This window comes from Zonotrichia albicollis, chromosome 7, assembly GCF_047830755.1.
Source record: "Zonotrichia albicollis isolate bZonAlb1 chromosome 7, bZonAlb1.hap1, whole genome shotgun sequence".
NCBI classification, from domain to species: domain Eukaryota; kingdom Metazoa; phylum Chordata; class Aves; order Passeriformes; family Passerellidae; genus Zonotrichia; species Zonotrichia albicollis.
This window is the reverse complement of record NC_133825.1, coordinates 21,185,778-21,206,708: the sequence shown is the minus strand read 5'-3', so window position 1 is coordinate 21,206,708 and position 20,931 is coordinate 21,185,778. Positions and strand designations below refer to the sequence as shown.

Below are 20,931 nucleotides of genomic sequence, written 5' to 3'. Positions count from 1 at the left end.
GCCTTTTTTATTACCTCACATTTTGCTCTATTCCCCTCAATAAGCATTCTCTTGAAGAGAGAGCTATAACAGTAACTAGAAGTCCGAGAAAAATAGCAAGAATATAGCCAAAAGGTGAGCAAGGTAGTTCTCTTTTTAAAGCATTTCAATTAAACTCACCCAGGGCTGGTCTTCATGCTAGTTTTAAAGCTTCTGTGTGGCAGTGACTGGGTGCAGAGCTTCAGAGGTCTCAGACTGACACTTCAGCAGCTAGTTTCTGGTGTGCATGTACAACTACACACAAATTTTACAAGCCAGTTCCAGCCTTATATTGGCTTACAGCCATTATTTTGAATTATATCCTCCTGACATTTATTAAAGACCTGGGAATGCTGACTTGATGCTGCCCAGAATATGATGCAACTCAAACACAACGATTTCTTACTCTTTGGGAGCCACATCACTTATTCCTAGGCAAGGTTTTGACCAGACATGCATATTTTCATGCATATTTCTATACAGCCTCTCCATGCTGCACTTTAAAAAGCACTTACAGCACTAAATAGCTGGTGTTGCACCAAGAACCTGTATGGGCCACGCTGGGGGCACTTCTCCCCACAGACACCCCTTCACCCCTGCAAGCTCATTATCAGTATTCCATGCAGGAGGGTGGTGCAAGACATTAAGAAATACTGATAATAAAGGCATTAAATAATATTGGACCCAGTATCATAGCTTGGGGTATGTCAGTAGTCACTGGACACAGTGCAACTCTGCCACTGATCATAATGAAAGCAAGCCCTCAGAGCTTGGCAGCTCAGCCAGTTTTCAGTACTTCTCCGTGTTTATTTAGCTAAATCAGACCTCATCACTTCTTATATGTTACAGGAGATTGTCAAAAGCCATTCTAAAGTTGACATAAACATGCATACATGACCACAAATTTGGATTAGAAATCTCTAATTTAAGACTACTCATCCTTACAGAGCAGCCATTAGTGCTGAAATACTTTAAATCAAGATCATAAGCAGCAAAGCCCAAGGGGTGGCTGAGGCCGCTTGGTTTGTTTAGCCTGGAGGAGACTGAGGGAAGCCCTCATTGCAGCCTGCAACATCCTTATGAGAGCAAAGAGAGAAGCAGGCATTCGCCTCTTCACTCTCGTGACCACTGACAGGGCTCGAGAAAACGGCATAAAGCTGAGTTAGGGGAGGTTTAGGCTGGATATCAGGAAAAGGTTCTTCCCTAGACTACGGCTGAGGACTGGAACAGGCTCCTCAGGGCAGTGGTCACGGCCCCACGGCTGACAGAGCTCAAGGAGCATTTGGAGACCGCTCTTGGGCACAGGGTGTGATTTCTGAGGTGTCCTGTGCAGGGCCGAGAATTGGACTCGATGATCCTGATGGATCCCTTCCAACTGTGCATATCCTACGATTCTAATAGCTCCTTTCCCCTTCTTTTTTCCTCTCTCCATTCCCGACTTTCCCTCAGACCGCTCCCCCTGCCCTCAGGGCGGGCGGCGCGCGCGGCGCCCGTTGCCCCGGCGACGCGGCCCCGAAGTCTCGCGAGGCGGCGCGCGGCTCTCGCGGGCAGGGCGGAAGCGGCCGCCGTGTTTACAACCCGCGCCGGGGCCGGGACGCGCCGGGCCGGGCCGGGGGCACCGGCGAGCGCCCCTCGCCCATGTGCCCGCAGCCCCCGCCGTCCATGGAAGTGATGGAGGGGCCCCTCAACCTGGTGAGCGCGGGGAGAGGAGGGGAAGGGGGGGCGCGTCGGGTCAGCCGGTGCCGCCGCTGCTGCCGCCGCTCAGACAGCGGGGAGAGGGTGACACCGCTCGGCTCCCAGCCCCGGGTGAGCAGGCGGGGAGGCGCGACCTGAACAGAACAAGGGGTTCTTGCTGCCCTTCGTCCCCTACAAACACCTGTCCGGACGGGAGCGGGGCCCAGCGGCGGCTCCGGGAGGGAGCGGGGCGCGCTGGGCCGGTCCCGCCGGGGACAGCTCTGCTCCGGGCCCGCTCCCGGTGCCGGTCCCGCCGGGGACAGCGCTGCTCCGGGCCCGCTCCCGGTGCCGGTCCCGCCGGGGACAGCGCTGCCCCGGGCCCGGAGCGCGGCACGGAGAGGGAAGCGGCCGGGTGCGTGTCGTGGCATGTTTAGATTGGAGGGGTGTGGGGACAGCGCCTTGCAAAAGCGAGGGACAAGGGCAGCTCAGGAAGGAAGCGTCTGGAGGAAGCGTTTAGATGACACAGGCCATAACCGTGAGGGTTTCAGGAGTTTTAGAGGCTTGTCAGGGCCTGGTATTGGCTAAGTGCTTCCTCTAATTTCAGAAGGTGAAATGCTTTAAAACCTTAAGTCAGTAATTGTTTTGCTTAAACTAAATTTCTAAGAAACCTGAACTGAAACGCAGTCTAAAAAAATGTTTCTCCACAAAAACTAATCAGATGTTAAACGGTCTGAATTGGCAGGTCTCTGTTCCATAGACAAGACCTAGGTCAAGAAGAGTTAATTCTCTGCTTCCCTGTGGGTTTTAGCAGAGCTGTAGCTTGGCTATGTGGTGATACACAGAGCATTCCCTTAGAAAACAAGTTTGGGTCCAGCAGTCCAGTTAGCCAGAGGCAGCACACTGGGAATACAGCTGTATTGCTTCCAGGAATGAATTAGGTTCAGGAATTGTTTAGACATTGCCATGCAAACCTCAGAGACTGGTGTCAGTTTAGGTTTTAACCAAAGCTTATTTATGCCAGGATGGGGCAGCCCTGACAAATCACTGCCTACAGAGTCAATCAGGTATTTCTAGGTTGCTCTCCCTAGTTTCAGAAAGATTTACACAGCCATCATTGCAGACCACCTATGGAATTAGGGCTGGCAGTGTAGTAGGAAGTTGGACTATTTAGATCTGTAGGTTCTGCAGTGGTGCAGAACCACTCTGGGTATGTCAGCATCCTACTGTCTTTACTTTTTACTCTGTCTACTGAAAGACTAACTGAAATAAGGAACAACAGGAAATAGGAAAGCTCTTGTGATGTGACTTGTTGATATCATGGGGTTAACGTCAGGCAAACTTGAAGCATGCTAAAAAAGGAGGGCTAAATTATAGCTATTTCACAGACATTGTAAAAACCGTTTTAAAAAGTAGATAGTAGTTCATAAGATTGTAAAGAGAAAATTATAGTTGTACATTCACTAGTATATGTCTGAAAGTAGCAACTTTTTTTGGCAATATCACCAGTCAGTAATGTTAGGTTTCTTACTGAGACCACATAGGATTATAGTAGTGACATGACCGTGACTAAAGCCTGGTTTATAACCTTGGAACTACAATAATACCAGTGTGCAGTCACCATGCCTGTCTGGCTCCAGGCTGACAATAAGGTCAAGACACTTCTGGATGTAATGGATGATACAGGAAAAAGAGTTGCTTTGCACACTTTCATGCACAAAACTCTGAATTTCCCTGTGAATATGTTCCTACTGCCTGAGAGCGTCCTGAAATACAAAACCTTTTCTTGAAACTGCTGTGCAATGTAGTGATGGACCATCATATACAGGAGGGTGACACATCCATTGAGGCTGTGTCAAGCACCATGGAAACTCCTCATGGTCAGAGGGTTGAATGGGTGCAGCACCATGGTTAGAGCACGCCTGGATTTTTACAAGGACATGAACAGGAAGGAGTAACTTCAGTTCTGCAAAGCTCTGCTGTTCACAGCCCCTCCCTGCTGTGGAGCTTCAGACTGACAGCATCATTTAGGGAAGGTGCCAACCTCCAAAATAAGGATGTTTATTGAAGGTTTTGATACTATCCAGTGATACCTATTGCACTCTCTTTTCCCATTAATTTCTTCCCTTACCTAAATCTAGTTCCAGTGAATTGGAAAAGCACAACTTTTTCCAAATATGCCAATGAGGAAAATAAAGCTACAAAAAAAAAAAAAAAAAAGAAAGCCAAAGCCACCAAGTCACACAACACCTAAACTACAAAGTGATTTTGGATACAGTAATCATTTGTCTTATTTAACTGCTAGCAATGGTTTAAATACAAGATATTTTCCCTCTTCCAATATATCATGGCTTGACAATTTTCACAAAACCCGTTTTTCATCAGTTAAGGCTATTCATTAGAATTACTACAGTACTTGAATCTTGCTTTGTCTTGTAAAAATTGTCTATTAATAGTGGATTGGTGCATCTAGTCTTAGTTACTGGGAAGCCTGGATACTGTCCTGATTTTCCTGGCCAGTTGGTCTGACCACCAAAAAAACCCCAAACAAAACAATGACAAGAACAACAAAAACAAACAACCACACCCCACCCCTTACACTCTAATGCCATATCTTCTATTTTCCTGGCTTCAATTATGCTCTTTTTCTGAAAGATACATTTCCCTAAAATAAATATGGAACTGAGTCTCCTTCAACCTCACACAAAAAAATTTTAGGTTAATGCCATGGAACTTAGAACCAGCATGAAGCAAGTGGAGTCCCTGCACCAGCAGGCAGCCATACACAGCTGATTACTTATTTCAGACATAATCTAGATCAAAAACATCTCAACATTCTTTTTACAAATTAAAGCTTACACTATAAAAGCATGCAGATAATTCTTCTATGAACACTGCATTTTTTTACAGAGCTCCTTGAGAGCTTCTCTGTGCTGCTTGCTGTAGGGGCACTTCCTGCTGCCCTCTGATTTTGGCAAAGAATTTTGATCCCACATCCAGCCAGAATTTTACCCTTAGGTGTAGGAGCAAAAGTTCAAGTTAAGAAGCACAACCACACACTGCTGACCATCAGAAGCTTAGAAATAACAGTAAAAGTGAGGCAAATAGTATTAACCTCAGGAGGAGACTAGAAATTGCTCCTTAAACAGAGTTTGACACCCAGGACTTCATAATTCTGCAGATTCTACTTTCACAGCTCAGTTCTGTCCTGGAGCTAAGGAGCTATAGCACCTCTACCTTGTATTCTTCCTGCAAGGTAGTAGTATTTGTATGGTTTATAATAAAATACAATCCAAAATCTGGTTAATATCTATCACCTCTTAAGTTTCCTGAAGCAAAAAGGACCCAGCTTGAAGAGCTGCTGTTTTAGTGAAAACCAGAAAGCACAGACCAATAGCTGGAGTGAGAACAGCACAAAATGTGTATTGCAAGAACCTCATATAATGAAAGCTTTTAATATTAATGCTGCTAGCCATCAGTAGCAACCATTGCAGTGCAACCCAATCAATGGTTTACTTAATTATTTCAAAATGAGGTAATAGTGCATCTACACAAAGGCAAAATAACAAGCAGAATAAATATGCAACATGGAAGGGTAGGAGGAGAAAACAGAAAACATCTACAGAAGTTCACTAGAGACCATAGAATTTAAACCACACATGTTAATGTGTTTGAGACTTAATGCCAGCCTGCACTTCTGTTATTTTCATTAGAAAACCAGGAATATTATGTTAATCTACAGAAACATCCATGGAACCCCATTTATTTTCTTTGATTTTTTTTTTTTTCAGTCTTAACCTGTCAGCTGCTAGTCTTCATCTTCCAGTGTAGAATGAAACCAAAAAAAGGCAGATGCACTCAGTTCTGAAGTCCATTTACAGAGAGCAAGCTTGTAAGGTAACAAAAGGGGAAGTATCACTAGACAGAAATGCTTAACACAAAATCTGTTATTACCACAGTGTGGAAGAACCAAAAGGTGTGAATTACAGAGGCTGCAGCATATCTGAATGAAGTGGCTGGAGGTGATCAGACACTCAGCTGAACAGCCAGATCAGTAATAGCCACCTTGGAAAAGCTGGAGAGTGTTGTGTGCAGGCATGTAACTGCTGTAAAAGCACCACACAAAACTGTTCCTTGTGGCACATAAAACAACTTGCAGCAGCTCCCAGTCAAGAACATAATTAGCTAAGCACTGGGTGGCTGGCAGGTGTTATTTGTCACTGTACCTGTGCTGTTTGGTACCTACCAGCAGTGCCTTTCTGCTGTGTCACGCTGGCCTTGCATGCCTCTCATCAGGCACAGAGCTCAGCCCTGAGTAAGCATGACCAGCAGACTAAAGACCCAAATGAAGCCATCTCAGAGAAGCCTGGTGAGACAGAGTGAAGGCACAGCTGAAGCCTTTCTGCCCCACTTGTTTTGAAATTGTTGCTCTTGGAAGCTTGTTTACTTGGACAATTTGTTGTAATGGTTCAGATGCTCCCATTGAGAGGCAGCCCAGTTGCTGTAACAGCTTGATCCTTGTGGTTTAGGGCTACATACAAAAGCCCAGACTGATTTTGTTTATCAGGGCAGTGGAATGGTTCTCACTTAACCTTCAGTTAGTAAGACTTGTGTAGTACCAGCTGTGACACATTTTATATGGGGACAAGAAGGACATAGCCAAAGCAGCTGAGATCTGCAGGCACACAAAATGCTCTGGGGAGGTGGTGGAGTCACCATCCCTGGATAAGGAAAGACCAGACATGACACTCATTGCTATGGTCCCATTGACAGTGGTGTTCAGCCACAGGCTGAACTCAATCTCACTGTCTTTTCCAACCTAATTTATTCTGGGAGGCTGAAGATGGCTCTGAAAAACAAGTGGAAACATTTAGTGCTTTTATCCTACTGAATAAAGGAACTGAAGGAGGTTGATTTGACTGTGCAGTAGGTAAAAGGATAGCACCCCTTAATGAAGGTGCAGGTGCTCAGGGGAAGAGCTGCAGCTCTGCCTGGATGGGGTTCGGAAGACTCCACCTAACCTGAGCAGTGTGGATGCAACTTGGGATCCTTCCAGATCTTTTAATTGCATTTGCATGGTGAGGAACTCAGAGTAACCATTTCATCTGAAACTTGGAATAGGTTGGGAACACAGGCATAGTCAGTTAGAGCTATTCTGTCAATTAATGGGGTTGCCTAAACAGCTGCTTGCTTGTCTGCCCATATATTTAAGGTCTAATGCTATTGCTTACATGCAAGGTGAACTTTGACATCTTTACAATTCAATACAAAGTGATTCAAAGTGGGTCTGTACTCTCAATATTAACATTCTCATGATAGTGTCACTTATTTGTTTTGCTCTATAGGAACACTAACCTATAATTTACACAGTTGAGTCATTGTTCAGTCAACCTTGCTAAATACAGGCTTTCAAAGACAGAAAATTGAGTTGACATGTGACTAGTGGTCTTGGTTGAACAGCCACAATGAGTTCTGCCATATTTTGGTTGACCTTTAGTCATCTTTCTCTACAGAACACAAGTTTTTAAAAATGGGGGTTTGCTTCTCTTGGTAAAACGAAACCATTCCCATTTCTTTAGTTTTTCTGCAAATACATTCTCATTATTTAGCACAACTCTATTATTATTTTTACTTTAGTGCAACTGCCACTGAATGCAAGCATTTTCCATAGTCACCCTGATCAAGGTTGCACTTTTTTTAGTAAATGAACAGCCATAGTTTATTCTTAGACCTCTCAGATCAAGTTTTGCACTTGTATTCTCTCATTACATTTTTCAGTGCATGTGAGGACAAACACATTTAAACCTGTCTAAATTCACTATTTCCTGGTAAGAATGGCTTTGAAAGAGGCTTCTGTAGATGTGGCCTCTGACAGAGTGTGTGTGGGGTGGGGAGAGCCATGGTGCACCACCTTGTCCCACCCTTTGTGGCCTCTGCTGTAAACACCCACATGGAAAACACTCAGCACTCTCCTGGATAACAGGGCAGCAATGCAGTGTGCACTTGGACTGTTCAAAATAGAAATCCTATAGCCTTAAGGAAACAAATCCTAAAATAGATCCCTCATTGCTCAAAAAAACCCTTCCTCCTTGTTTTCAGCAGTAGGAGAGCACAGGTATTAAGCTTTTCAGGCAATAATTACTGGTACAGTCCATAACATGAAATAGATGATAGCAGCATCAAGCAGTGGTTGCACTTAAAACATTTAGAAACAGAAACTTCTTTGCAGTTAAACTTTCATCAGGCCCCATTACTCAAGCAGCTGGGTTTTTCCTGCCTTTGTCATTTTAAGTAAAGTGCTGTAATCTGTGCTCCATAATCCCATTAAAATACATCATTTTCTGGTGAGTCCTTTGTAATATACTAAGAAGGCTGTAAGCTTAACATCTTGTGCAAGGCTTTGTCCAGTGAAGAGCTGTTCCATTAGTGGAACAGAGAAAAACAAAACATACCTGTCTCATCTGCAGGAGCACTGTTGCAAATGACTGCTCTGAGGAGAGGGTAGTAGGCCTACCCTGTTTGAAAATGTATACTACATCTGCTCTTTTTTTTTTTAGAACACTATTTTTATTTTTTTTCCTGTTATGCTCCTTTCCATGATAGCTAACCCTGAACTAGAGTTGTATGGGAAGAGTAGCAGCTTTCCTTCCTTATCCCCACAACCTAAGCCAGGATCACACTGTGCTAGTCCTCTAAGTTGTAAGAGGATGCTGTGTCTAGAAAGAAAACATTGCTATTTTTTCCTTTGAAGGAACAGTAATAGGCCTGGCAAGTGGCCTTATGGTTTCATTTCTCACAGCCTGCAGTCACATCATTATCTAGTGTATAGTGGGAAAAAAACAAACCAACAAAGAAGTGGAATGTTAAATTTTGGTTAAAGAAAGCTGATGGTAAAGAGGAGACCCTCATTGCTGTTCTAGAGGGCTATTTGATTGGGTTTTATCCTGCTGTTCAGAGATGACATAGGCAATGATTTGGGCTAGTCAGGTGGAAAGATGAAATAGGAACACTTCCACAATAGCAGTAAAACTTACTAAAGCAACTGTCATCCCTCAGCATCTCTCTACATTTACAGAGGGTGTGGAAAAACGTCTCACTTATCTTCTCCAGTTAATCCAGAGTGCTCCAAGTCACACAGTAAGGCTTGCCCAAATCGCTTAAGAACCAATTACATTGGAGCAAGGTGAGGAACTTTATAGCTTGGCCATCCTTCACTCACACCTGCTTCCTATTACAAGAGTCAAGTTGTTACACCTGCCCATTTGCCTACTGGGAATTCCTGCTCATCAGGATTGGGAGGGACATCTGAAAGTAGTTGTCAGCCTGCTTCCCCTTTCCAGTTGTATAGCTTCTTAATAAATTAATTTCCAGCACTGCGAGTGGAAGAGGAAAGACAAATCAGATCTACAAGCCCACCACAGTCAAGCAGCAGGTGTTCCTGTAATCACAGCAGCAAGACCAAACTCAAAGCAATCCTGCCTCTGTCTGCTGGGAACCAGCACTGAAGCTCCAGAGCTGTTGTGTAAATACCTTCCTCTAACCTGACATCAGAGCAGGGATAAACTTGAGAGTTATCTTCTCTGTATGACAGAGGAGCAGTTCTTCCATTGCCAGTAAGATGGCCAGGCATATTTCGTTGTAAGAGCAAGAAAGGCATTGTGATCTTGTTATCAGAGGACCCTAGGTTTTGTTTTTGCCAACATCTATGGACTTTTGTTTTCTTAATTTGATTCACAGTTCAGCCCAACTTCTTCAGACTCCCTTCAGCTTCACTGGAAGTTAATTGAGAATGGAAATAATTTAATTGCTCAATAAAATAAGAACTGAATGTCCTCAGATGTTCTGCATGTGCTTAAGTGATTTGAGTAAGATCACACTCCAGCAGTTTAAAACATACATGAATAATGTTTGAAAACAATGGGACACAAATTCTCATATGTAAAAACCAGTAAATGAAACTTGTCCTCTGACTTGTTGAATTGCTTTCTCAGTTCTTCTGTCTCTGGCTATTCTATTTCCTCTTTCCCTGTTTTTTTAGACCCGCCCATGCAGTTTGCAGAAGCAGCTGTATCAATACTAATTTACTGAAAAATTGTTTTGCAAAGAACTAGCTCAGGTGTTTTTATGTCCATGACATAGCTAATTTGTAATGGGACAAGCTGCCAGGAATAACCAAGGAGGTGGCTATGTCTGTGCTGATACTGTTTGTTCATATCAAAGGGAAATCAGTTTATCTTTCTGGCATATGTTGTTCATAGGAGTCCGTAGAAAAAGGCCATAAACCAGATGATTTTTCAATAGGAAAATACTTCCTCTACTGAGATTATTTAACCTCAGAAGAAATGGGAACTGCTAACAATGCTCTGGGGATTCAGTGAAGGTGAGGAAGAATATAACAAAGAATATTTCCTGTGAAAAATCAGGGAGTTGTGGTTTAGGTTTTTTAAGAACACACCATATTAGCATATGAAATCAGTTTTAGGAAAGCCAAATATCTTCATGGAGTGATATAACTGCCAGGAATTGCCTAAGAGCAGCTGTTGCCCAAACAGGTGTTTTCTCTACGAGTTTTCTCTTCTGTGGTGTCAGAGCTGCTAAGATTCTGGTAGAACACTGAACTTACTGTAATACTGTAGGGCATAACTCCACTTGGCAGACAAGCTGACCTGCATCTTGGGACGTGTATTTTAAATGGATGTTAGTATCAGTACCATGTAAGTATCAGTAGCTGATGTCTGTTTACTTCAAGCTCAACATGTAGCAAAGCAGTGCTGAGCAGTGTGTGTAACTCACAGCCTCACCAGCCAGTGCTTGCAGCCTTTAACATTCCACAGCTTGTCTTGGAGGAAGGGCCATAAAATCCTTGTCTTGTAGTAATGACAAAAAAAAGAACTTGCTTTCATGGATGTTGCAGTGCTGGTTGTGCAATAGTTTCTCACTAAGCATATGCAAATACTTGCATCAAATGTTTGCTTTCAGCAACAACCTTAGTCTGTGTTGGTGGTTTACATTAGTGGTTTACAAATACTCATGTAGATTTAACTGTTGTGCAGCAACAACGTGACTTTGATGCTTTTAACTGTGGCTGTGCTGCAACCATTAATTGGTGTAAGCTGCAGACAAAAATAGAAAGCAAGTTATTCACCCAAGAGGCAAAATGTCTTGAGCATAGGGCAGCAGAAAATACCAAATCAGCTGTAAGATGTAACACAATTGAAATATCTTGCATTCTGCCAGGTAAATTGGTCCAAAATACTTCCAACTTCTCATAACTTCTTTTGGCCCAGTGTTCTTTTTGCATTACTATGGTAAATGCCTGCCTAGAAAGGGGAACATGTGCTTTCTGAAAAACAGCTTCAAAAGTATTTTGTTGTGTACACACCAGTTTTGCTGCATTAACAAACTTCACTTCTTACCAGTACAGACTCTTGTAAGATACTATTAAAGAACTCCAATTACAAAGCTTGGAAGGGAATGAAAATCTGAGCCTAAAAGCCTGAGAACTGGAATCAGTACAGGTTTTTCAGATGTATTGGTTTCTTTAAAGATAGGTGTAACTATTTGTCCATTAACCCTCATGATGTAATGTTGTTTTTTTCTTTCTAAGGCTCACCAGCAAAGCAGAAAAGCAGACCGCTTGTTGGCAGCAGGGAAATATGAAGAAGCAATTTCCTGTCACAAAAAAGCTGCTGGTGAGTAGGTTATTTCTCACATTTCAGCTCTTAAAATCAGTTTCTAGATTTGCATGCACCAAGCCTGTCTTGAGTTCAAGAAGTGTTTGAACAATGATCGATTGGGATTCTTGGGGTGTCCTGCACAGCACCAGGAGTTGGCCTTGATGGTCCTGCTGGGTCCCTTCCAGCTCAGCAGATTCTATGATTCTGTGTAAGTAGAATGTCTAGTTACTTGCAAAATTTATATTCTTTAAATGTCAGTTTGTTTTTCAGTCTAGATCAAGAACCCTTTTGAAAACTTTTTTTCTCATGTGAGCAGCTAAAGTCAGACATTTCCAAGTTGTTTAGATTGGGGGTGATTATCACTGTGAAGGCAGTTCTTGACTGAAGATGAAGCCAACACTTTATGGTATGCACAGACTGAAGTTGTGTACCTGCTCTAAGCCAGTTTCACTTTATACTTTGCATTTTCTTTACTGCTTTCATAGGTGAGGTCACAGTGCTTTCTCTGTTGGTAAAGGGCAAATGTTTGCTTACAAAACTTCCCTTTCCTAATGTCTGCATCAAGGCAGCTAGGAACAGGTGAGAGCTCCCCAGAATTCAAGCTAAACAGCAGCTTGCATCACAGACCTTGACACTGCAGGGACAGCCCCTCCTCTGTGAGATCCTGTGCATTTACCTGTCCGTTTAAACAGTCCTGCTTCACTTTTTGTGTTGGGGTCCCTCAGCTCTCTGACAGTGTGCAGCTCCTTGGCAGAAGAAGAAAGGAGGTCTAAACTGGTGCAACAAGTAGGGCATTTTCAGTGACAGGGCTTGTGTGGAGACAAAGTAAGTGGCTGCTGTGAACATGGTAACCTGGATACCAGGCATTCTGCCTCCATTCATAAATACTAGAAAACCCCATAAAGTGAGAAACTAATAGTTTCTTTGGTATTTATGAATACTCAGAGCGGTGAGGGATTGCACTTACATTCTAAAATGCATACTTTTTGTTTTCTTTCACTTCATATACCAAGATCAAACCCAAAACTACACTGAATGTTTCTTGCTTTTGTCTTACATCATTCCAAATTTGGTTGAGAATTGCTCATACATTGTCATTTTCAGCACTAGTAAGATATGCTCAAAGTCTTTCTGGAAATTTCTGCTGCTCTAAAAACAAACTGGAGTGACCCAAGCCAACAGGATACCATGGGAAGGGTGTAGGGTGCATTACAAGGTCTTACAGTAATTTTTTCAGACAGCAAGTGTTTCCAGCCACTGTAACTTGTAAATACTTTCCTCTAGACTGATGCCTTGATGTGGGGGTGGAGCAGACAGGTCTGAAGGCTTTCCTTAGCTTTTCTGGAGGTGTTCAGGTTTTCCAGGCTACCCTGAGTGCTGATGGATGATGTTCTGTCCCACAGGGTACCTCACGGACGCCATGAAGCTGACCCAGTCGGAGCAGGTGAGACCTGAGCACAGCAGCTGCCAGAACCAGCCCCAGCCCCTGCCGTGCCCATCGGTCCCCCTGGGTCTGATCACACCCCTCCTGGCCTTTAGCCTCTGCAAAATTCTCTGAACCCTGGGCAACTGCACCACGAGTTGCACAAGTGTGGTAATACTAATTCATCTTCCTAGAGGGTTTTTCCAAGGACAGGAGAAACCTTAACCCACCCAAGGGGTCTCCAGCTTTGTAGTCTGCCAGACATCTTCAAGTATGTGACAAAACATGTGTCATATTTATCTCTGAGACATTTAGTATTTTGCTGAGACAAAAAACCAAGCATCTCACCTACAGTGTGTCATTTTGGCTTAATGCATCCTGATTGAGGGATCTCTAGAACAACAGCCCTGAAACATTTTTTTATTCATTGCATGTTTATCTGTGAATGTAGTAGTGCAGTCTGCTCAGTGCTTTTGTAGCAGCAGGCTTTGAATTTAGCCAATATTAGGAAATAAATATCCCTTGGAGATCAGACATCTGTCTTTGCTCCAGTGGGTCATTCTTATAGAAAAATGGTCTTTGACCCAGGTGAGTTCATAACCACTGTGCCACCTCCTTCATTAAATATGGCTGAATCATTTGGGTCCATACCTGGCCTTGGAGCAATTTGCTGCTTCATTTTGGATGTTATTGCTACAGCTACACAGATACCATCACAGAAGCATACAAAAAGTGTGCATTGTTTAGCCAGAGTGTGGCTGTGCATGCCAAGTGAATCTCTTCCTTCTTGGTGTTGGTCACAGGTCAGTTAAACCCTGGGTGCCTCTGCCCAGAGGTATTGTAGCCTGGTCAGTGACTTACACACAAACAGACCAGTAGTGATGCTAAATCTGACATATCTGAATCTTTTGCACTGTAGAAGCAGAGAACATTTCCTGTTGGACTTAATGTCTGAATAACAAAAGCTCCCCCCCTTGGGCATGCAGTGATGCTGTTGATGTAAATATTTACACACGTATAATTCAGTGTTTGTGAATATTTGGGTGGCATTAGGGATCACCAACTAAATTGTTTAATCTTGTTTTTACTCAGGCTCAGCTATCACTGGAATTACAAAGGGATAGTCATATGAAACAGTTACTGCTCATCCAGGAGAGGTGGAAAAGGGCAAAGAGGGAGGAAAAGCTGAAAGCCCAGCAGAGTGCTGACAAGGAAGCAGCCGCACATCTTCAGACTTCTTACAGGCCATCTGCTGAAGACTCTGATGATCAAAACATACTGGTTCCTGTTGCTCAGAAATACAGCTCTTCCACAGAGAAACATTCACAGGATGTTCGGGGTGTCTTTGACAGGGACCCAGACACACTTCTATTTCTGCTGCAGAAAAAAAAGGAGCCAGTGGAAGCATGTATTGGGAGTAAAGCGCCAAAAGATGACAAAACAATAATAGAAGAGCAGGCAACCAAAATTGCAGATTTGAAGCAGCTCATAGAATCTCTTGTAGCTGAAAACGAGAGGTTAAGGAGAGAGAATAAGCAGTTAAAAGCAGAAAGAGCTAGACTCCAAAAATCTCCAGTAGACAAGGAGTTGGATGTAGACACTGACTTTGTGGAGAAGTCAGAGTTGTGGGGTCTGCAGCAGCACTCGGAATCTGCTTCTTCAGCTGCAACTTGGCAGAAGTTTGCCACAACTGCTGGGAAGGCAAAGGACATTCCAATACCCAACCTTCCCCCCCTGGACATCCCATCCCCAGAACTCCCGCTGCTGGAACTCTCTGATGATATTCTCAAAGGACTGATGAATAGTTAAAAACCAGGAAAAGTGCTCAGTGTAGTTACCCAAACTTGAGAAAAGGGAAAGCCACCAGGACAATGGTGATCTGAGGGCAGAAACATTTACCACAATCCTACTGTTGGAGAAAAGGCATTAAGCAACTTTGTTACTGTGAAATACACATCATATCTGATTTACTTCATGGAAGTGAAAGGTACCATAGTTGGTATGAGATGGTGATCTCTTAAGTCTTTCTCCCAATGTTTCAAACCAAATGACTGCCTGGAGAATGTTTCAAGTAACACAATCCTTCAGGGTTTTTAAGTATGCTATATGTAATAGTTACCTATAATGCCATAAATGATGGTGCAGAACCTAACTGTTATGGTTGCCAGTTGGCTGCCACTTCATATTGAAAAATGCTTTCTAGCATGAATTTAAACTGTGCATTTCATTATGCATAACTTTGTTAATTCAGATACAGTGCAATTTATACACCTCCTAGATGGATTTATGTGCCACACTCTGTGTTCCTGACCATGTTAACCTCAAGTCAGGAGAGATTTTAATTTCCATGCTATGAAGGAACCAACTTACTCGTTCTGTCGATGTGGGTTTTTTTGGGGGTTATCTGTTTACATAACTAATCAGGGTGCATTGAATCTAGCTATTGGTTTCTGTATAAAGTGACATGGTTTAAAATGAAAAATCTATACTTAAGGTAAAATACCCTTTTTGTTTTCAGTGATGCATGAATGGAAATAATTCTAGCTGGCAGTATTTGATTGAAAAAGAAATTGTTTACAGCTTAACCTGATTCAAAAAGGATAGGAAAATAAAAACCAAGGTGTTTTGACACTGTCTGTTACATTTGTACAAATGTTGCCAACTACAAAGAACAAATCAGTACTTGTACTAAGTGTTAGGATACACCTACAGCTGAGCTTCCACATTCATCATCCAGCAAATTCAAGAAAGCTGGGATGAATTCAGAGGGCCTTGCCCAGCTGTGGAGTGACCTGGCTGTCAGCTGAGTTCCAGCCCTTGAGAGCGTTGGAGCATCAGGAGAGCAGTTCTGTGGATTTGCTGGGACAGCCCAGCAGGAGCTGTAGGAACAGTGCTGAGGGTGCTGGCTCTGAGCAGGGCCATGCACACCCTGAGGGTGCTGGCTCTGAGCAGGACCATGCAGCCTCCTCACACCTGTCCCTTCCAGCATGGCTCAGCCCCTGCCCTGGAGCCCAGCTGGGGCTTTCCCAAGGGGTGTTTTAGTGTGTAGTGGAGGCATTAATTACCTTCAGCTGTTACTGATTAGTGAAGTGTTCAGTATTGCCAGCTACGGCATTTTAAGTTATTCTTATGCTGTTAAAAGGTAAGCTTGCTTTCTAAGAGTGCATTTTTCTTCCAGAATAGACTTGGAAGTGCAGCGAGAACACCTTACTGCTGTGCAAATTCTCCCCTTACCTCTGTACACCTGGCATCTTCTGTGCTTGAAGGAGCGTAGGGACTGAAGGTTAGACAAAGTCTATAGAAACAGAGGTAAGACAAGTTCATTAGAGGAGGTGCCTTGTGCTGAATTGTGCTGGGAAATAAAGAAGTTATTTTTTAAGGGGAGCAGTTTAGCAAACAGCCCCATCCAGCTGTGATGATGTGACCTGTTCCAGATCAAGCCCAGCTCACTGCTCCCACCAAAGGGTAGTGCCAGTCTCTGCTGGCCCCTGCCTGGCTATTCCAGGTAACAAGGCAGAGGAGCATGCTGTTTCTAGTCATGTAGGTTAAGCAAAGAAAAGAGCATGTGCTTACAAGATGGAGATAAAATTATTTAAGCACCTACCTCGTGCCGCTGCTGGGGTGGTAGCTCAGGGTTGTTAACTACAAGACACATGTCAGTGGTGTCTGCAAATGTCAGCTAGAGGACAAGGAAACAGCTTTTAGGTCTGGTGAAGTCAGAGTTCTTCAGAGGTGGGAGCTTGGGAATTGCAAGCTCTGCCTTCTTTACTGTAACACTAAACTGTCCCTTCATATGTAGCTGCATAAACAAAACACCAGATCTGAAAGAAGTTGCTTCCCTGTGGAAAGAGTGGCCAAGTAGGGGCAAACTCCATACTGCCACTTTTGGAAGTGGTGTTAAGACTTCTCTCTCTCCTGCAAAGCAAATGTTTGTTTGTTCTTGCAGTCTGCCCACTCAACACGACTGCTGCTGAATCCCAGCTCCACGGGTGTGTTCCACTCTCGTGAGTGATGCTGAATTTTTTAAAGTAAGGAATTCTTCAGTCTGAATCAGAGCTAAGCAATTACTCAGTGCACTGGAAGAAAGGTAGGTTGTACCAAGACTACTCACCACTAGAGGACATGTTTTACAGATTCACAGCAGTAAAGCCAGGGAAATCCTTCTCCCGTGGCTGTCAGCAATTAATTTGTGTCACAACAATTTAAAGCTGAGTTAAGTTCCTGCACTCGCGGGCGGGGTGTGTCCGGGCGCGGTCCCTGTCCGTGTCCCGTGCCCCGTGTCTGTGTCCGGGCGGGTCCCGCAGCCGCGGCCGCCACCTGGCGGGAGCCGGGGCCCGGCTCGGGGCCGCTCCCTCTCGGGCCGTGCCCGCGCTCCTTGCCCCGCCAGACCGATGGGATGGGCTCAGTGCCCGCGCCGGGAGGGGGTGAGGAAGAGCGTGGTGCGGGAATGCAGCAGGGACCGACCAGCAACAACAAAGCCGTGAGTCACTTTTGTCCCAGGGAGCGTCACCAAAGCCTGGCACAGCACACACAAACATTGCCGGGGTGCTCAGTCTGGGCTCCCTGCATTGTTCTGCAATGGACAGGGTTAAAGAATCCTGTGGTCCGTTGTTTCAAAGTGTCTCACCAAGAACCAATTTTAAATACACATCCAGACACTGACTTCTATTCATAGACTTTGCTTTAACCACAGAAACCACCCTTGTCTTGGCACACAGAATCACTGGCCCCGTTGAATATTGCCAACATATGCTATGCCAAAAGAAACTGTAATTATCCAATCTCTGGCTGTATCACCACAGAAAGAAAAAACAAAGAAAGGCAACTGGGAAGCACTGTGGAGTCTCCTGAGAATAAAATTGTGCAGACTTCACCACTACCACTTGCTACTTAAAATGATGGCTAAACCCAAAATACAGACGTGTTGGGTTTTACATTTTGCTTTTATTAAAAGGGAAAAAAGGGATTTTGTGACTGCTTCCTCTGAGAGCATTTTCATGTTCAGGAACTCTGGTAGTGAACTCCTTCCTACTGTCCTTTCAGCAGCAGCTCTTCAGCCACCTGCAGCTCCTGATGACTGCTTTCAGTGAAACGAGCTACACCTCAGCTAGACTCTTCCACAAAAGGTTGGATCTTTTGAGACCCCTTCCAGTCCAGCTCTGTACATGGACACAAACAAATACAGCCACAACAGCTAATAACATCCTGTACTGAGCTGGGCTAAAATAGCAGAAAACAAAATCAAACTGTTCCACAGCAATCAGAGCAGTGCTGTGGCTGCCCCAAGTCAGGTACAGGCTGGATGTTATTTGCCACACCTTCCTGCCTGAGTATGAGGACTCTGAAGTTCAATTGTATAAAAAGTTCATTGTTCCCTAAAGAATCAAGAGCTATGGACATCTTTTCCTCCACCTTCTTTTTTTCCTCATGTTTGTTTTACCAGAAGTCATTTCAGCTTGCTCAGGGTTTTTGTCTTGTAATCATTTGAAGTGTTCCCTCAGGTCCATTTGCTGCAGGACTTAAGGTATTATTGAGATGAAACAATATGAAATCCTTAGAGCTGTGAAAATACAGGATTTCCTGCCTCAGAGCTACTAAACCCTACTCTCTATTTTCACTAAGGTAGCACTGACCCAGGGACTGGAAGAGGAAACAGGCACCTGGGACAAGAATATAGAGCCTTGGTATGTTTGGAAGGTACCAAGAATGTTCACCTTGAAACATAACAGCAAAAATCCCTCAGTCCACCACTTACCTTTAGAAAGGCCCTTGTTTAAAATGCAGCTATTTGCCACAACACATCAGGTGAATCACATCTTCAGTTTGCTATGAGGCAAGATTATCCTAGCAGCTATTTATAGATGCTGACTTCCTTTTCAAAAGCGGTGAGAACAAAGGAAAGAAGGCCAGAGGTTGGTCTGTGTGTGCTGGGCATTGCTCCTGGGGCAGCTTCCTGGCCACCCTGCTGCGATGGAAGAGCCCTGCAGGCAGGGACCGCCCCCAGCGCGGCCCGGCTGGGCACGCGGAGCACGGTGACACCGGAGCACGGTGACACCGGCGGGACAGACACAGCGCTGCTGCCTTCAAAGCACGGCCAGAGCTGCAGAGCAGGAGCACAGCGAGAGCTGACACCGTTTGAAACAAAGCTGCGGCTGAGCAGGGGAAAGCACAGCAGAGACCAACTCCAGCAATCTCAACAGGGTGAGGCAGCTCATCCAGCACGGATGTGGGGGAGAGCACAAACATCCTGCTCTGGAAAGCAGCACAACAGGCAATGGTGGCTGTGGAAGGAGGAAGGAAGGGAAATTCCCAGTTACAGGCACAGGGCAGGGTGTCAGCTGTGAGAGCAGAAGAGGGCCTGACAGGATGTCACGGGAGAGGTTACAAACAGAATTACCACCTACCAAAAAGGTCAGGGAGCATGAGAACGTAGGGCTGATCAGATGGGGGCTGGCCTACACACAGACATCTGAGCAACTTGCATGAAGCTGAAGTAGAATAAATAGATTTGCAAATCAGACTGTTCTAAACCCCTCTGTCTGACCTCCCTAACAGGGACCACCATTTCCCTGCCAGCAATTTCTGTTTCTGCTAAACCATAAATGCAGCAGCCATCTGTGCTGAAATACTTCAGGTCATCACAGCCCTTTGTTCTTTGCTAACAACTTATTCTTCATTAGGTACCTCTGCAGTTCCAACAGGAAAGAAACTGCTGTGGCCATTTACTGTAACCCAGTGCTGAGGATGGAGATGAGGATAAGGAGCTGGAAGAGGGAAGGGGGTGTGGGGAGCAGGGCTCACAGTTTTGCTGACTCCTGAGGTGTGATCTTTCAAATGACAGGAAAGGAGAAAGGAGGAAGAGTTTCATGGAGAGCAAAGCAGACAAAGACAGAGCTTGTGCTCAACAGGAAAGTGACAAAAGATGGCACACAGTATTTCATATCCACGTTCTAGCAGCTGACAGCATTCCTGCACTCCAGCAGCTTCAGCTGATCTCACTGAATACTTCTGGTTGTATTAAAGTAGTTGAGATTGTAGAGCAGAAAATCCCCCAAGAGTCTTTAGCAAAGGAAGATGGGAAAAACATGGCTAGAAACACATCACAGAACATGGAAAATGGTCAAGAGGGAAAAACTAACCTGAGAACAAAAGAGCTTCCCACAAACCCCTCTGGCGTCGGACATCAGCTGTGAACACCTCTGGTCATGCTCAGAGCCACAAGCCCAACACCAGCCCCACTCCCTGCAGGGGAGCTTGGCTTCACTGTCACAGAGCCAGAAACCTCAAGTACTGAGTAAGCAGAATGTGCTACACCAACTACTTAAACAACTTTTTTGTGTCTTTTAATGGTATTTGGAGTACCTGTGAACTTCAACAACTTCTGGCACTGTTTAGTCACTCTTCCAGTTCCTTTAAGGAGCGAAGAACACTTGAGCCTGCCAGGCAGGTGCCAGGGATCCCTGCCCAGGTCTCTGAGCACCCTGGGGTGGCACAGGGCAGCTGGCAGTGGGGCCCAGAGGGGGGCACCAAAGCTCAGCCCTCGAGGCACAGGCGCTGCCAGCTGTACAGGCACTGCAGAACAGGCAGAGGAGAAAACCCAAGGCTGTGGCCAGGGCAGGCGTGGCAATGTGACACTTTGGGACCCCAACTCAGGGACACCAAGCCCTGGCCCAGGCCCAGCAACTGCTCTTGGCTGCAGGAAAAGAACCAAGGGGAATGGGACTCTGCAGCAGGAACCACAATTTCATAACTTGTATGGCATGTGAAAAAAAACTCCACTGAAGAAGGAAATACTTATAATATTTATGTATCTTGAACTTCAAAAATAAAAGTATGTACAACTAGAGTCCACTTCTCATTAAGCAAATGTACACTGGTAGATCTTCCACTTTCAGCCAGTGCTCTAATGCTGCAGGGAAGAATAAAGATGATAATGGATGGAACAGAGTACAAAGCTGAGAAGCATTTGCTAAGTGCAGCACCATTAACTCCCTGGTATGCAACTTGATAAATTTCAAGTTTTCAAGCCAACTAAATATTCTGACTTTTGGAGTGAGGAATTGCTTTTGTGCTTTCTTATTTTCAAAGGTAATTTACAGGGGATTTGGGGTTTTTGGTGACCCCAAACCCAGTCAGATGTGT

The 20,931-nt window shown here is 44.5% G+C and overlaps 1 protein-coding gene across 1 annotated transcript; it reads left to right on the top strand.

Moving 5' to 3' along the window:
* The first annotated feature begins 1,539 nt into the window (after window positions 1-1,539).
* On the top strand, window positions 1,540-15,433 carry NRBF2 (nuclear receptor binding factor 2). The gene is made up of 4 exons (XM_005488064.4): window positions 1,540-1,710; window positions 11,297-11,381; window positions 12,770-12,810; window positions 13,882-15,433. Exons 1-4 carry the CDS (start codon window positions 1,657-1,659, stop codon window positions 14,596-14,598), a joined length of 897 nt encoding a protein of 298 aa, XP_005488121.1. The 5' UTR covers window positions 1,540-1,656; the 3' UTR covers window positions 14,599-15,433.
* The last annotated feature ends 5,498 nt before the right edge of the window (window positions 15,434-20,931 follow it).

What these genes read in the sequence shown, in the direction of transcription:
- NRBF2 (XM_005488064.4), top strand. Translation starts at nt 1,657, where the DNA reads ATGTGCCCGCAGCCCCCGCCGTCCATGGAAGTGATGGAGGGGCCCCTC. An exon ending in TGGAGGGGCCCCTCAACCTG is followed by an intron (nt 1,711 to 11,296) that starts GTGAGCGCGGGG and finishes TTTCTTTCTAAG; the next exon opens with GCTCACCAGCAAAGCAGAAA. An exon ending in CTGTCACAAAAAAGCTGCTG is followed by an intron (nt 11,382 to 12,769) that starts GTGAGTAGGTTA and finishes TCTGTCCCACAG; the next exon opens with GGTACCTCACGGACGCCATG.